The 18,006-nt window shown below is 36.9% G+C and overlaps 1 protein-coding gene across 3 annotated transcripts in view; it reads left to right on the forward strand.

Moving 5' to 3' along the window:
- The window catches only part of KIF2A (kinesin family member 2A), a 56,256-nt gene that overhangs the window by 12,401 nt on the left and 25,849 nt on the right, over window positions 1-18,006 (forward strand). For all 3 annotated transcript variants that reach the window (XM_063180719.1, XM_063180721.1, XM_063180720.1), the window contains exons 2-8: window positions 9,711-9,805; window positions 11,060-11,179; window positions 11,613-11,667; window positions 13,671-13,793; window positions 14,344-14,444; window positions 16,775-16,870; window positions 17,619-17,673. In XM_063180719.1, the coding sequence (XP_063036789.1) occupies window positions 9,711-9,805; window positions 11,060-11,179; window positions 11,613-11,667; window positions 13,671-13,793; window positions 14,344-14,444; window positions 16,775-16,870; window positions 17,619-17,673 (645 nt within the window). The remainder of the gene's footprint in view (window positions 1-9,710; window positions 9,806-11,059; window positions 11,180-11,612; window positions 11,668-13,670; window positions 13,794-14,343; window positions 14,445-16,774; window positions 16,871-17,618; window positions 17,674-18,006) is intronic.

Below are 18,006 nucleotides of genomic sequence, written 5' to 3' on the forward strand. Positions count from 1 at the left end.
GTCCTGGTACCATGATAATTCTCAATGCACGTGTACTAGTTCACTTCCAGCCTCCCATCTGGAATGAACCTAATAACCTGCCTCCTAGAGAAAACCTGAACCCCTGTGTCTGATTCTTGAGGAGAGGCCTGAATTGCATCATTTTGTCTGTCACTGCTTGGGCAATCTTTTATTTTAGTAAGCATCATGCTTTCATATTGTTGTGCATGTGCGTGGACATACAGTACATGCACCTAGCCATGCTCTTGAAGGCATCATTGTTGGAGGTTGAATGCAGTTTTCTTTTTTTTATGTAAGTCAAGGTAAATTATGAGGTCTTGATACTCTGTGCGTATCCATATAGATACCATTTGGGACCACGGGTGCATCTGTAACAAGGATTCAGCTCATATAGTAAATGGACTTTGGACACATATCTTTGATCCTATTTACTTTCTTTTGCTGTGCTTTAGTTGCCACAAAATTCCTTTTGGATGAAATGTAACTGGAGGGTATGTGCAAGAGGAGTGCATGATGCACACTGGCAAAGGGTATTCAGACTGTGGTGCCAGACCAGTCCTGTGCAAAGCACACAGTATGAACGGCTGATCCCAAGCACCACCAGCTTTAGTCTGCAAACCTCTCTGTGCCTGGTGTAGTAGTGTGCTACAGGCACAGCTGAGGGACCTGAGCTGAGCACTGAAGTGCCGTACATCCAAGCAATATGCCATGTAAGATACTAGTTCAGGCAGCTGTGAACACGACCCAACACCATACCTATTGTCTTAGGTTTTCTCTCCACACTGTGGTCTGAAAGAAAGGCGCAGAATTGATTTTCAGGACATTTTCTCTTACATCCTAGTTCTGTCTGATACTTGAGAATGAAGATGTTGGTCATGGGTTAAGCCATGCTTCAGTAAGACCATGGCACAATCTACCTTGACAGCAAATGCTAGATGCTTGTCTGAGTTCCTTCCCCTTTCCACAAAGAGAAAAACTGTTGTGGTACCCCAACAACAACACCAGCATAACTGAATAAAAAGATTTTAGGCCATGGAGCAACTGGTGATTGCATTAATATCAATTTCAGATGAGATTACAGCTCATTCTGCTTGATCTTGCCCTAAAATAAATGGAAAAATTACAAATTAAATAGAATCATTCATACAGTAATGTACAATACCTTGACTAAAATTAGTAGCAAGCAGTGGAGGACAGATTCTGAAGTGCTTCTAGTCTCTGTGTCCCAAACTAGTGTGATAGAGATGAAGCAGGTTAGCATGATGTTGAATCCCGGAGCTGAGTGTGTGGTGACCTGAGTTTGTCCCTGCCAGAGCGTCAGGATAAGAGAGGCTTTATGCAGCACTGCCAGTATTGACCATTTTGTGAAGGTAAGCCGTAAGTTTCTCTGAATTTAATAAACTGTTTAGTAGACTATGAAAAATGATTCAGATGAAGTTTAACACAAGAAAGGTAAGGTGCTTAAGACAGGTGATGATAGTTTACATAGTAATTTTTAACTAACAATATAACTCCTGGGATCAGTTTTGGGACTGGACGGCTAGTTTTTCCCATACATTAAAGTTATTAATTTGTGGTCATAACACAGAAAGTAACACTGCTTTTGGGAAGCTTCATTACTTCACTAGAGTGTGATTATCATGTATCTGGAGATGTATGTTGTGTCAGAACATTAAGAGGTATTTGACCTTATCAAAAATACAACAGAAGAGTGAATAGAGAAGATAATACAGTGCAGGGAGCACTGCAGGATTCTATCACCATGTGCTCATCCGCACAATGGGTGTTCCACCCTTTAACCCTTTAGTCTCTCCCAAACTCATGTCAATTGACTCCTTCTTCGTTTCCAGTGGCAGAGATCATATTCTTACATCTTGACTTGAGGCCAGGTTTTGCCATAGTAAAAAGCCAACCCTCCCAAATGCCCCAACTACCCAGGCCATCCTGTGATAACAATGTAAGGAGGGGGGACATAACTGTACATCTATAAAACTTCTCTTAATATATACTTAATATTTGCCCTTTAACTCTGAGAATCAACCGTCACATTACTCATCTATGACAGAGGTGTAGAGCAAAACAACTGGGGTAAAAGTGGCACAAAGTTAACATCCTATTGCTACAGATTAAGAGACCGTAAAATGTAAATGATAGGTGCAAAACCTTCATATTCTCTCTAGTCACAAAGTAAGTGTGGGCAGGGTGAACTGCCAAGAAGAAAAGTAAGTGCCATTTCAGAATTGCTGTTATTTGGTTATGAGTGCTCCTGTAGAAAGTGATCTGGAGCGTCAGGGGTATTTCATCTTTTGGTTGATGGTGTTGGAAAAGCAGATACTCTTAAAAGACAGAAACAGGTAGAGATAGTGCTTGTACAGGTGTGTTTGTATAAGCCATAAAATAGAGCATAGAGTACTAAATGACTGTGAACACGTGAAATCTTAAAAAAAAGTTTATATATATTGACATCAAAGTGCTAGTTTTCAAATATTTCAAAGTGAATTTTTTTTGGTTTATTGAAAATTTTCTGGGGGACTTATAACAGCATGTATTAGATATGACTTGAAAGCATTTCCTTCCAAATAATTTTTTCTGTGGGTAAGTTAGTAAGCTGAGAGCTCACCTACTCTTAAAAATGATAGGATTACTGGCATGATACAGATGAGATACCTTGATGGCAAGTATCAAGGTATCAGTGCATCTGTTGGCATAGTAATAGGACACTTTGTTATGAATTGAGCTGCCTTAGTAACATGTATCTTGTTTATTAACATGCTTCTCTCTGACTAGCACCTCCAGAGGCAGTATGTAGTGCAAACTCCCCAGTGCCACCATGGTCAGATGCTATTGAAAACCTTTTGTGAAGCCAGTGATTTCACTGCCGTTGATTTCACTGGCAGTTAAAGCTTCTAAAGCAAATAAAGACAAGATGTTTTAAGCAGAGGTTTTTAATGTAAAATAAAGCCCTTTGAAATCTGCTTAAAAGGATATTAACACCCTCCCCCCAAAAGAAACTGGACCTGCCTTGAAGGGAAATAAAAAACAAAGTGTTCCTTTAACTGGGGAAACCACAGAAAACTTGTTTTGAACGTAAAGGGAAACTTTAGAGATCTGCCTGCAAAATGAAATGTCAGCAGAAAAACCAAACAAATCAGAACATGACAAGACTGGAGATAGAAAATTATTATAGAAGCAAAGACCATGACAGCAATGTGAGGATGCAGCTCTTGGTAACTTTTTTAGAGGAGGTGCTTCAGTATGGATAGCTAGCAAGCTCTGCTAGGCTGAACACACTCAGTTGTGATTTAGTGATTCAGAGTGGTGTGGCTTGTTAGTGTTGAATGGCTGGAAAACCAAAAAGTCACTTATGTCCTGCTTGCTGTATGAGGAACATAAAATGTAGTGTTTGTATTTTGAAGCTAAATGTTATACACAGCTCAGTCACATCTCTGTGTGTTGTTTATTTCTCCCCTCCTCATTTCTTTGCGGACTGTCAGTAATATCTGTGAACTCTGTTTTTGTAAAGCACTATTTTTGATTAGTACTTGCACAGAAATTACCTACATAGCTAGCTTGGGGTATTTCTGAGTTTGGTAGGTTTTTATGTAGGGACAAAGATTAAGTTAGATTTTAATTTAAAGCTGGAACATACAGGCAGAAGTGGGAAACTTGATTTGGGTAATATTACTTTCTGTCCTCAAAATTCCTGTCTCTTACATTGTAGATGTTTACAGAGATGATAAGGTGTGGCTGTAACATATGTATGAAGAACTTGAGTATTGCTGTGATAATTTAGATAACACAACAAAATGAGTTGGTAGCAGCTAGGGATGATTCACAAAAATGAATATTAAGATATGTATTTAATGAAGTTATATCTTAATTTTAGTATTTAAGTTCTTAAATATTAAAATTATATATATATATATATATATGTATATATAGTAGGGACTGTGTATATTTAGTGTCCATTTGATGCTGTGATAACACTGTAACTAAGGTAACAGACAAGACAGTAGGGAAGGCTGGCAGAGCTGAAATAAATTTGTATGATCTAAGAAAACAAAAGTGGTATAAAAGTAGTAGATATAATGAAAATAAAATACGATATCCACTGATTTGTGAATGAATGAAACTTCAAAACAAAATAAAATCAAATACATTTGGTGTTATGGAGCAAGTAGCATCCGTCAGCAGTAACTACTGGTTTTTCCTTGAGGGATGAGCAGCAGGACTGTCTATGTAGTGCAGGGAAGCTATGACAAATGATGATTTGTGTAAATAGGGACGTCCCCATAGTTGACACTGATGGAGACACCAAGCCAGGAATTCTCTTTTTCCTTGGGATTCTTTCCTTAAAGTTTGCTACAGGCATTATTTGGTGAGGTTTTTTTGCCTCCTTGAGCTCTGTGAGAGCAGGAAAGCTCTTCCACCAGCATTGCCGGGAACTGGAATTTGTAGCACAGAAGATAATTTTCTGGACTACAGTAATTCTGTCTGGTATGTGCTGCTTCTATATTTGTAGCCTCATGCTTCTCTGATTTTTTTTTAATATGTATTTAACTTGGAGTTAACATTACTTATAAGAAAATAAAGTAAATTTTGCTTTTTACAATTTTAATTTTTGATTATCAGTTGACAGAGGGTGAAGGTCAGTCATGTCCAGGTGTCTTAGATGAGGTAACATTCACATTAGTCACTCAGGAACATGAATAGGAAAATCACAGTAATTTCACAAATGTGTATTATAATCTTTTAAGGCATGAGTAGCTTCTGTTGCAGTGGTCATCCTCAGAAAGACTGTAGTAGGTGTAAAATTGTAGTATATTTTTACATTCACCTAATCTGTTGATGCACTTAAAAAAGCTACATGTTTGGCTGATGGCCCACTGCCAGAGCTAATATAACATGTTAGTGCTCCTGAAGATGTGGCAAATACAAGCAATGTAAGGTGACCAAGCCCCGAGTCAAGGTGGGGTCTGTTAACATTGCTACATCTGGGTCCTGCTAAAGATAGTTTCCTGTGTTTGGGCTGCCAAGACTTAAACTATATGATGGTCATAATGTAACACTGCAGGGCAAGGTCCTCCTACTGTTTTTTGGGGTGGAATGAGAGGATCATAGTTGAAATTATGAACCTGTATTCTCTGTAGCCCAATACAGAACCTGTAATTTTTAATTATTACAGCTCAAAGCTGTTTCTAAGATTTCATAAAGCTTGTGCATGAGATGTGTGAGTACAGTGTTTTTCGAGGCAGACACTTCAGTTATGTGGGCGGGTGGGGAAATAGAGCTGTAGTCCAACTCTATTTCTTGGGAAAATACAGAGGAGTTTGTCACATGTCAGCCACTGCTGTAGTCCAAACTGCAATTTAGACACCAACCCATATTTCAGACTGATAACTTATGTCTCTGAAAAATAGTAGGGAGATGAAAGGGCTGTGGGTTTATTACTCTGATTGATCTCTCCTTCAAAATTGTGGTGGTTTGGAGAAGCTTGGTAGGTAGAAAATGTTTTCTTTCCTTAGAGGGAAGAATCTAAGTACACTTGGTATTTGCAATGAGCTGGCACTGCTAGCTAGGCTCAGGATTAATTAAAATGTTTGATTTAGCTCTGGTTATTTGCTTTCACTGCTCTTCATGAACCTTTTTGTGCACCATTAGCTGCCATAAGAACTTTCCCAATAGAGAAGATTTATATTGTATGTTTGCAGATCAGATCAGTAGGCTTGCTTCCTTCTGTTTGTCAAATGTTTATCAGGTGGCTAGGAAGAAAGGGAATGGGAAATTGATGTTTTTCACTTGATTGGAGTGAGAATATTGTAATGTCTGTGTATTTAAGGTAATTGTAAAGTGTTGGCATCGCACGTTTTTCTCTTCTACTGCTGTACTGGCAGCAGTATTTTCTGGTTACTAGAGATTAGCCAGATGTCACGCGCTGTATGTCAGAACTTATCCACATAATTGTTTTTTCAAATAACTTCTCCATTAGTTTTGAGACTCGTAGAATCATAGCGTATGCTGAGTTATAAGGGACCTGTCAGGATTATCTAGTCCCACCTCCTGGCCCTGACAAGGGACATACGACAAGAGTCATAGCATGTGCCTGAGAATGTTGTCCAAACACAAACTCAGACAGGCTTGTTACTGTGACAGAGAGCCCTACAGAAATGGAACAGCTTTCAGAAAAAGAAAGTTGCTTGTGGTCTGAATTCTAATCATGTGAGGAGAGGCACTAGAAATTAAGGAAATGCCAAGTGAAGAGTTGTTGTATCAGCTTTACTTCTCTTGGTTTTAAGATGCATCTTCTTGAATTACTTGTTACTTCTTCAGCTTATAATGCTGGTTCATGTTTACATGGACATGCTTATATGTCAAATTTTGATACCAGCTCTTAAAATGCACCAGAAATTAGGGTTGTTGCATTGAAACACTCTCTGCCAGTTGGCTCCGACATTTTAGCATTTGTAACTTGGTCTTGCTTTATATGCTAGACGAGGTTTATGCCAGGCTAATTGGTTGCTGGCATTCCTGAATTTCCCAGCTGCTGTATTCAGCTGTGTACTAGAAAAATATAATGGAATACTGTTTCCAGAGAGCAAGAGGCAATTGTAAAAATGTAAATGCTTTATCTGACACTTCAATAACATGTAAACTTTTAGTAACACAAAGAATTTTTAGGAACAAATTGTATGAGTACACTGCCAGTGTAAATACTGTAGTGAACATTATCTCTTTAAGCTCAGAGTATTTGGAAGATGGACATAACTTTTATTTTTGTTAATATGTGAGTTTTTATGGGTATTTTTCAGCCCTGACTTTTTTGGCCCGGGAAGGGATGAAATCTGGCACAGAGATGGAAGATTTATTGTGATTTTTTGTTACGGCATGCTGGCTTACTGTGTTTGTTAGAGTGGGGGCTATTTTCTGTTCATTCATCAGCCTGCTTTGATCTCTTCTCACTCGTTATGGCAAAAAACATGAAACCTTTTTTAAATATTACTTGTTCTCTGTCAAAAGTAACAGAGCACAGAAACACATAGTAGAAACACACATTCTGTGATTATTTGCAAGCTGAAAAGTCGGTGACGGTGTCACAGGTTTCAGCTGTCAATGGTGTTTTTCTTCAAAATTTTAAAAATCTGGTAATGTACTAAGTATTATTGGAATATTGTATCAGATATGTTCTACTAAACAGATATTTTTCATACATTGTATTTTGTTGCAGACAGGTAAAAGATGTTATAAAAGAAAGGTCTTTTAAGATATGGATTAGGCTCTGCTGCTTCAGCTAACAATAGCTTGCAAGTTCCCAGGCAAAGCAATCTTGGGAATGAGAGTTCATTAACACCACAAACCATTTGTGGGTGAAAAACAAGGGCACCTGTAATAATAGGGGATCTGTCTCATGAGTATCAGTAGAAAAAGTATGTAAACTAATTAAAAATACAGAAGTTTGATAGATATTCAAAATACCATGTACTGACCAATGAACTAAATGTGAGTGTATTGTCAGCCAATAAGAGCTGACACAGTGCTTTCTGATAATCCTATAAAATATGACCTATACAATAAAGATGGGGCTTTTCCTGCATGAAGAAAATGGAGTCTCGGCTGACTTATTACAGCAGTTTTTCTCTTGATTCTGAATTGACAGCTGGGTCAGGCCTTAAAAAAGAAGCAGAAGATTATACCAAAGTAAGCTTTAATTCCTACTTCCCAGAGTTTTTGTGTCCTTGCAGCCTGGTCTCAGCACACTCTTTGCAGAAGAGGCTGGAATGGCATTAGTACAGGAAGATAGCAGCTTCTGTTGCTGCTTTGCTGAAGGACCAGACAGCTCATTGAAACAGTTCTACAACAGTGTTTTTGCACAAAATTAAGTTCCTAGAGGTTATTAAATACTGAAATATTAATGGAGAGGTGTATTCAGGATGGTGAGAATGGTGCTCAGGAAGCCCAAATGGAAGGGTTTATTCAGAAAAAGCATGGGTCAGGGAAATAAAAACAAGAGAATGCCAGAGGACAGAAACTAAGTGAAGCAAAAAGGGGAGGTTTTTTATTTAGAATGTAAAAAAACTACTTAACTTGCTTTATTGTGGGAGCGACTGTTGTGCTTTGGGCCAAGAGAAGAGTGTAGGCTGTAAATGCATGTGTAATGTGTGCTGCCAGTGAGGCGAGTGCTGCAGAGGTGAGAGCGATGCTGCCCAGGGCTGCCGACTGCTCTGCAAGTTCCTGAGTGCTACACCTCACCTGAGCTGCAGCTCATATTCCTCCACACGCTGTGAGACAGTACAGGGATTTGCTGTTACCTTCTGTGATACTTGCCTGTTTTCTCCCTTCTTACTAAATCTTAACTAGATGTGAATATTTAGGCAGCCTTTGTAATAGAAGTATTAAAGGTATACATTTGTTACTCTCACTGTTAGCTGAGATAATTTGGGATATTATTCAAGGTTTTGCTTTCATTCTGTCCCTCTGCAGGCCCTAGAAGTCTTAGACTGTAAAAATCCTTTTTTTTTTTTAATTTGGAGAACTGTCAGATTGTGACTGAAGTGGCTAAAACAAAAAGCTGAAACAATCAATGGAGCAGAAAAGTAAAAGGGGTTTGTGGGGCGAATAGCTTTAGAAAAGAAGAAAAAGTGCAAGGCAGAGAAGGCCCAGACTGATGCATCTGTGCTGATTGTACTGCGTTTTACCCTGAGAAGGTGCCTAGCAGCAGCAGCAGCAACAGTGTATGCTCAACTGCTCCAGGACGATCACTCATGCTTTGGGAGTGCACGTAGTCCTAGGGGGTGGCTCATGGCAGGTGGAGCAAAGGATTACTTCTGCATAGTATGGGCATCATTACAGGAGGGTGTGCGAGGAGCAGATGATTTGGATTCGTGTTCTTTAGAAACCTCAGTTCTTGGTACTTGAGGGCAAAGCACGGATGTGAAATCAATGTGACACTTGGGTCTTGATCCTTTTGCGTCTGTGCATGGCTGTCCTGCTCTTCCAGTTGCTCTTCTGTACTGTGCATAGGAAAGAGGCCATAAAAAATTGCAGTGTACTATATATTTTAGAAGAAAAATCCTTATTCCTATTGAAGGTTTACTGGTTTTATCTTACTTTGTGGGGACTTGCTTCCTTTGGGTCTTGCAGATCTTAAGCTCAGCAATCTGTGTAAGTAGCTCTTTTTAAAATAATGGTTTATGTTGTTCCAGGCAGTTTAATTTTAGTTGGAATACCACCTAATTGTTGCCTATAAAAAATGAGTATCAGAACACAATTTCAAAGGGATTAATTTCAGTGTTGAGATGTCTGATGTTGTATCAGTCTAGAAGGGGGGACAAACGAGCCTTTGTGAAGGGCACCTAAGGGACCTTTAGCACCTGTCGGAATCTTCTGGTATTGGAGTTTTCTGTTCTCGAGGACAGAGAGTCTGAGTGGTGTGGCTTTCCTGAGAGGTTCTGTTTACTTACCACTGGATTTTCTGTTGATTGTGATTTTCACTTGGATGTTGACTGTCCCATTACAGTCTCTACTTGTGGATCAGATCTGAGCCACTTCACACTGTGTGGCCTACAACCACCTTCTATTTATCACATTTTTTTTAACCATCTTCTTCCTACCTCTCTCTATATGACTAAGTGCAGGAATGAAAATATATTCTGGAAATTTTTTCCGCCAGATCATTTCCATCAATAAATGATCACCTTGTGTTTGCTTCCTAGGCCGAATTCACCAAGCTATGGTAACATCTCTAAATGAAGATAATGAAAGTGTAACTGTTGAATGGATTGAAAATGGGGATACTAAAGGGAAAGAGGTAAGCTCATTTATTTAGGACTTTAAAACAAATGTGTAATCTATGTGAATATTACTTGGAATTTGTGCTGGAAACAAAAATGAGACATAAATCTTAATTTACTTCATGATTCTTTGCTTACAGACTGTTTTGTGCAGAAAGTGCTGAGCACATTGTTTTCTGTTGTAAATTTGAATTCCTGAGCTCTGTGTCAGAGGTTTTAGACAGATGTTTTCATCTATTGATTTTGAACCGGAGTACAAAGGCTGACTTTATTACCCAGTTTTTACAAGTAGAAAAATAAAATTTTTAAGAGGGAGAATGACACACAATTCAGACAGGAAACTAGTAGGAGAGCTAAACTAGAAATTTTCTTGTCTTTATATTATTGAGGAATTTAACTGCCAGTTTGTTTGCTTATTCACTTATTCTTGGCAGCAATTTTCCAGCCTTGCCTTCCTTATGAAACTATGTCTTTTTGTGTAACACTTTCCAACCGCATCTTCCTTTAAATTTTGGACCATGTTAGCCAGTTTAAGTTTGGAGAAGCATATCAGAAGTAATTGTACTTTACACTTCACTGGTTTTGTGAAAACACAGGGAAAAAAAAAGCCATGAGAAAGTCCCGAAGATTTCATCAGCTGAAGACACACAGAATTTATACAGCACTGAGGTCTTTGAAAGCTTCAGCAAAGAGAAATAGAAGTCTATAAAGACCAAAGCTCATCAACATTTTTATAAAATCATAATTTTACGATCCTGCTCCTCTTCCCTTACATTTTACAGCAGGTTGAATGACAGTCAGTAATACTTTAAAAAAAAAGAAACCCATGATAAATTTAATATGATTTTAGCTATCGTTTGATTTTTTTTTTTGGGGCCTCTGCAATTTATTTCTTATGCACTGTCTGGGAAATTTAAGATAACTGAGATATCCTTCTTTTTATGTTACAGAATGTCTTACATATTTTGCAATAATTGTCAAATTACCATAGTAATACTAGCTATTTCTCTTTTAGTTTGATCACCTTACAAAATTATACTATCTATTGGTCATTTTTAATTCATCCCTTTACTGAATGAAGTGTTTTCAAATAATACAAAGACCAAAGATTCATCTATTTTTAGTGAACAGAAAATAATTCAGATCTTAGCATGAACAAATTGTGGGGTAAAACCACTTAATATAATTACTGTTTACTGTCAAACATAACAGGAGTTAAAGAGAGGATTTATGTCAAGTGTCATTAATGTGTTTTATGCTCTTTTTCACAGATTGATTTAGAGAGCATATTTTCACTTAACCCAGATCTTGCACCTGATGAAGATATTGAGCCTAGCCCAGAGACACTACCACCACCTGCTTCATCAGCCAAAGTAAACAAAATTGTGAAGGTTGGTAATGTCTATGCAATGTGTTCTTGGTAACTTTACAGTAGCTCTATACATGATGTCATGCTAGAATTTTTAACTTAACTTTTGTGTCTGTGGTGCTATTTCATAACAGTGTTCTTTTCTTTTTCCTGTGTTGAATAGGGATTTCTATATTTTTTTCAGAACAGTTTTGAGGGAGAGGAAGTTGGGAACTAATATTTGTATAACTAAATGTCTTAATGAGGGATAAAGAAAAGGTTTTGGAGTTTTCTGAAACATTACAGACAGTTCAATCAGCTTTCATCCCTTCACTTTTCCTGCTGGGATTTGCAATCAAATCTCTTTTATTGATGCTGTGTTATTTTTTTTATTCACTGGAAAGAAGCACGGGTGGGGTGCAGTTTATGCTTTCAATAATATGGCGATCAAATAAGAGAGACTTCTTTTTTTATAGAGTCGACGAACTGTGTTACCTAATAAGAATGACCCTCCTGCCAGAGATAATAGAGGTAAAAGTTATCTCTTTCCATTTCAATGAAGTTAAAAATATGGTAACATTTTAACCTCCTGTTTATCTTGCATTCCTTAATAGTTTTGCATTTCTTATTTGGTATGTAGGCCTGTGACATGTAAAAGATATGGTATATAATTCCTAAAATTATTCCTGTGTATACTTAGGAATTTACAATATACAAATAATATTTATATGCAAGTTTAAGCAATATATAATTATAAAAGTTAAGCTGAATTAACTGATGGTGCAGAAATTTGAAGATTATTAATTATGCAAGGGTAAATCATGCATGGACTTCTCATATATAGGTGTCCTCACCTTATTTGAATGTTTCAGTATACACTAAGTATCATGCTTTAAATTTTTAAAATTTTCAAATTTAACCTATTTTTCTTAACAGCCTGTTGTTTTGTAATGGTCTGTGTGTGAACAGTCATAAGAATATAATTCTTAAGTCCTATAGATTTTTTTATCACTCTACAGTTAATAGTGAAAAAAGGTGAAAAAAATTGCTGAACTGCCACAAGAGAATGGGTGAAAAGTATGTATTGGATGAATACAGATAAAATGTATCTCTAACTTGTGGAAGAATAGTTAGTGTTTATTGTTTTCATTTTCTCTCCTACATTGAACTTAACTGACTTGTACTGATGATAGTGATGATGATGATTCTTCTTCCAAATATTAATCTACTAGCATTTCTTCAGACTAGATTCCAGTCCATCTGTTTAGACTTGGAAAACAAGTAGGCTTGCAAGTAATCAGACTCTTCTGATGTGGACCACTTTTGCCCTTCTGCCATTTGGCTCTGGGGGTATTAAGCAGATTGAAAATACAAGAGTATTTTGGGTTTTTTTTCCTATATAGTCTGGTTTAAATATGAGATGTCTTACTGATGGAATATCCTCACATCCATACATTTTTTCATTTGTAGTAAATTATCTGTTCAGTATGAAATAATGCTGTAACTTGTATATTAATGTGTACCTTGCCTCTTACCATTCACTGTTGGCCTAAATATTTTTCTTTCTGGCTGTATAATTTAGCTTTTCTCAGCACAGCACACTGTCTTATTTTATCTAGTCAATTTATACTCTAAGCTAGATTTCCTATGATATGTGGAATGATGGCATTCATCTTGTCTGTCCTGTTCAAAACTTGTTTCTGTAGTTGTTTCTGTGTTGTACAGTGTGCTGGCCTTTGCTTGGAGTCTCATCTCTGGCTACTGATCAAAGCTGATACCTTCACTTTAGTACTCTTCTGACACACTCTGTTTTAAGTGTGTGCAGGAAATGGGCCAGCTGAAGCAGAGCTGTTCAAAGCAACTATTTGAAATACAATTTAAAGTATTCAGTTCTATCGCACATGCTTACATGCTCACCACTCCCACTGCATTCACTGGAAAAAGACATCACAGCATTTTCAGAAGCTGGCATTCTTAGCACATATAGAATCAATGCATAAGTTTCAACATATTGATTGTATCTGTATCCCTTCTTCCACTTACAGATTGTGCTGCACTTCACTGGCCTTAATTTCTTTTGCTTTGCTCCTCCAGTGATCATAGGCTTAATGGGGTTGGGGCATTTTGTGCAATCTAGAGAATGTGAAACAGCAGGACTTCTTTTCTTATTAGTCTTTTGGGTATAATTACAATATTAATAAAATTTAAGCACTTTATGCTTCAGGACTGCGTATCTCCAAGTAAATTATTCATTCTGTGTGTATAGTAAGTTGTACTAATTCTGCAGGATTTAAAAATATGCACATGCAGCATTGGTACTTAATAATCATGTTGTACAGCACTAGGGTAAAAAAGTCTGCATACCAGATGTTTTTATTAATAGACTTTCCATGAGTATGGCTCCTTCTCATCCACAGTAAATTGTTGTGTTTAGAAAGGGGCCTCATTTTATCTCATCTTAACAAAGCATTTCAGAAATGGGTAGAAAGATTACTCCTCCATGTCCAGATGAGCTTTTTGCCTTTCCTTTGCAGTGGTTGGTTCTGCACGTGCACGACCTACTCAGCTTCCCGAGCAGTCTTCCTCCTCTCAACAGAATGGTAGTGTTTCAGATATATCTCCAGTTCAAGCTGCAAAAAAGGAATTTGGACCCCCTTGTATGTAAATCGTGTATCAAGGACTCGTTCATTCTGGGCATTACATGTACATTCTCTTGGGTTACGTTGTTATCCATAAATGACAAATGGTCTACACATTCAGTTGTCTGTGAGCTTCCTTGAGGAGCTTCTCAGAAAGCTGTGGTTAAACATATGTTCATTTTCATCATAATTGTACTAGTATTTGGAATTTACTTTTCCTTTGTTTTCTTTTAACCATGGTAGTATTTTTTAGTGCTTTTTTTTCAATTTTTTTAATATTTGTCTGGGCTTACTTTTAATTCAAACCAAGAGATCACATGTATCTGTCCAAGTATTTTTTCAAGGTCATATATTTTTGTTTGTGTGATTATTGTCCCATTCCCATGGCATTTTTCTAATAAATTTTATGCATTTTAGAAATTTAAATGCCGTAATGATTCTTCACTAATCAGATTTGCTTGAAAATATAGTAAATAGTTGATGCATTCTAATTATTGATACATTAATTTAATTGAAGTTTACAGTGTAAATATGGAAAGTATTTTTAACTTGCATCTTTTTCCTTAAGCACGTAGAAAATCTAACTGTGTAAAAGAGGTTGAAAAATTGCAAGAGAAGCGTGAAAAAAGAAGGTTACAGCAGCAGGAACTTAGAGAAAAGAGAGCTCAGGTTAGTATTTTTAGCTCAACTGAAAATCATACATCTGCAAGAGAAATCTGCAAAATTATGCTTTTTTCTGTCTTTAATAACTTATGGACTGTGATAATCTTGAAAATAATTGTCAAATTTGTCAAGATTTGACAATATTTTGTTGTTTCATAGGATTGTTCTCATAATTTACTACTACTACTTTAGATGGTTTTCCCCCTCTTTTTTTTTCTACAGAAATCATTGCTTTCAATTGCTGTCTTGCTGCATGTTCTTTAGAGAACAACTACTGATCATAGCTATTTCTTAGGGAAAATGTATTTTTGAAAATAACCAACCTTTTGACTTTAGAGAAGTCTGTTATTCTACAGGAGGTAATACAACATTTTGATAAATTGTTCATTATAATCTTTGATACTTTATAGGTCTATTTGAGGCTCATGTTGTAACAGTGACTTCTAATGTTTCATTTGTAATTTCTTCATGCTAGCAGCTTGGTAGCCAATTGTTAAAAACTTGTGTGAAACGAATGAAGCTGCTAATCCTTTGAGAAAAATCTCTTAATATGAAATGATTTTCTGTCAGAATGGTGTAAAAGCTTTAGCAAAGCTAGGAGTGTAATCTTGTTGGCAGCTGTGTGTGTATGTGTTAGTCTCTAAAGAGGTAGTACCAGTCTGCTACTGACATGACAATTGCCACCATCAAGTAAATCATTCATACAATTTGCTTTTCATGGTTTAATGTTTCCTAAAGTTGGCCTAAAATCACCTATGTTAAATTTGTGTTTTATAAGTTACATTCGTTTACACAAAACATTATAATGTCCTTATGTGTGAAGAATGACCATTTCTGGCTTTATATATTAAAATAGTTTGAAGTGGTGTTACTTGTAAAATTTTCTTTTTATTGCTTCTGTGAACACCCCTCTTGCATCTGAGTCTTAAACTTTTGTGTGAGTAGGTTGTTGTGAAACACAGCAATAATTCACCAAGCAATGCTAGTGTGCAAGACCTTTAAACAGGGCTTGAAAAATATTAGGTAAATCCTTTCTCCATGATAAACAATACTCTTTTCTGAATGTTATAAAGAAGCATTTTGTGAAGGCTTACTGTCAGCAGTTTTTAATTCTGTGTTGTGAGAGTGAATGACATCAAGGTACAATCAGCTTCTGATCACCAGGACACAGCTTTTTCTGAGGTGAGGATTGGCTGTGTCACAAGTGCAAAGAATGAGCCAGCTCCCTTTCAGTTTAGTAATCCAAATCTGGTGCTTCCTGAAAGTGCCTACACTGTGTCCACAGCCAGCTGTGATTCAGAAATTTTATATCATGTGGGGGTAGCCATGCAAAATTTAGTAGGCTCTGAGCACCAGAACTGGCTATATTTGGCATCAACAGCATGTCCTGAAATGTTGTAAAACAGGTATTTGCAGGGAGAAGTGACTGGAAGTTATTTCATCAGTTCTGCAGAAAAGAGGATAAGCTCAGGCTCAGCTTATTGGTGCTCCATGCATGGCCTCTTACATGTCCATTCACTCTGGTATTGATTGCTCCAGGTTTAAGGATCTTCTGTGCCTGTGTCATGGGGTCAGCTGTCCTGGCTGTGTTGACTGCCTTGCTTGTGGGGTGCCAAAAAGTGACTTTGCTGTGTAAGTGCTGCTCAGGAGTAGCTAAAACATCCATGTATTATCAACCTTGTTTCCAGCACAAATCCAAAACAGAGCTGCATATCACATTCTTCTATGGAGAAAACTCTATCTCAGCCAAAACCATCACAGCCTGGATGTAGCCTATTGAGTGTCCTTGGGATTGCTTCTGCTTTGCTGCGGGTGTGGGAAGATTTGCAATGCATCCAAATATGTGTGTAAATTAACACAGGGCCAATAGTTAGGACCAAGCTGCTTTAACTGGCTTGTGTCTAGCAGGATTGTGTTTAGAGCAACTGGGGTTCCAGAACTGTCCCCTCTGGTGTGTGTTGTTCCTGTATAGTGGAGTATCTGTGCATCTGTCAGAGTGCCAGACCTGAGATAAGGAAGTGTTGACTATATCTTTCTTCAGTGTGAAGGTGCTGGCAAAGGCAGGAGTAATTTTTCTTGAGTAGACTATTAATGGCTCCTCAAATAATAAGTATTTTCTATTATATGCCAACCAAAATGACATGGGAAGCATATAATTGTTTCCTTTATGGTCAGTAAATTAGCTACATCAGAGTGCAAAAAGGCATTAAACTATTATTAAACTTGCAAGAGACGTTTCTGGTGTTTTGCAGAAAAAAAAGATCATAGTTAATCAATTAAGGCCTTTTCTGGAAACAAAAAGTATAGTAGAAATTCTGTTGCTTACTTTTTCCTAGGATGTTGATGCTACAAACCCAAACTATGAAATTATGTGCATGATAAGAGATTTCAGGGGAAGTTTGGATTATAGACCACTCACAACTGCAGATCCTGTAAGTATGCCAGCAGCATGGAAGTGTGTTACCCTTCTTCTGTGTTTTTGCTGTGTGTTTTCTTTTTTTTTCCCATGCATACTTCTGTTAATGCAAAAAATAGGTATTTTAATATATATTAGTATTTAATATAACACTAGTTTATTTTTCTAGTAATTTGTTGATACTGAAATGAGTAGGTTTTGGAAGTTGTACTTTACTAAACTGTTATTAAATTATTTGAATATATTTTTACTATTAAATAATGCCAATATGTACTAAGTAGTCACTCGGCCTTTGTATGGTAAATTTTCCTGGGATGCTAAGGAATGTACACACAAAGCCATGAAACTTATTTGAAGAGCTGTCTTCAACATAATGATTATTATTTAATCTTTGAAGGTGATGTGATTCTGGTTTGCAGCCAAGTCCGAGGAGTGGAATCCTTAAATGATCAAAACTCATATTCTGTGGAAATCAGAGAATGGGACAATTTCTGTCAATAGCATATTTACCCTGTTAAAGCTAGATTTGCTTTCCTTATCCAATAGTACCTGTTGATCTATTGGATTAGATCACTGTCTGTGGGGAGTTTTGTTAACATATGGTTCTCCCTTTTGGGTTCTTGGCTACTGTGCAGGCACAAGGGGTTTTTTACATGTTCAGATGACTCACTGTCATGGAAATTTCACTTTGTTTAAGTCAAATAAAGTTAAATATTTTGTAACTGGAATTGAGATACAGTTCACTGAAAGACTTTCCTTTGCAGATTGATGAGCACAGGATTTGTGTTTGTGTACGAAAACGACCACTCAATAAAAAAGGTATGATTGTTGAAAATATGGTTCATTTGTTTATCTGAAAAGCTGCTTCTGATAGTAACATTATTTGTGTTAAACAACTCTAGAAATACTGGGTGAAGAGGTGAAGCTCTTATATTAGACAATATGTGTGATAAACCTAGAAAATTCATAGACTTGTCATAACCTGGGGAGAAAAGTAGTTTACCTGACACAATTTTATGTAGTAGGAGGTGAGGCGCAGGAAGAGTGTGATTTTTTTCCCAAGATCATCTAGGATGTATTTAGTTGATCTGGAAATTAATTCTGCTGTAATCTCTTCACTATTCTTACGTTGTATTAGGATCACTGTCTTTT

The sequence above is a fragment of the Melospiza melodia genome, chromosome Z, assembly GCF_035770615.1.
Source record: "Melospiza melodia melodia isolate bMelMel2 chromosome Z, bMelMel2.pri, whole genome shotgun sequence".
Taxonomy (NCBI): domain Eukaryota; kingdom Metazoa; phylum Chordata; class Aves; order Passeriformes; family Passerellidae; genus Melospiza; species Melospiza melodia.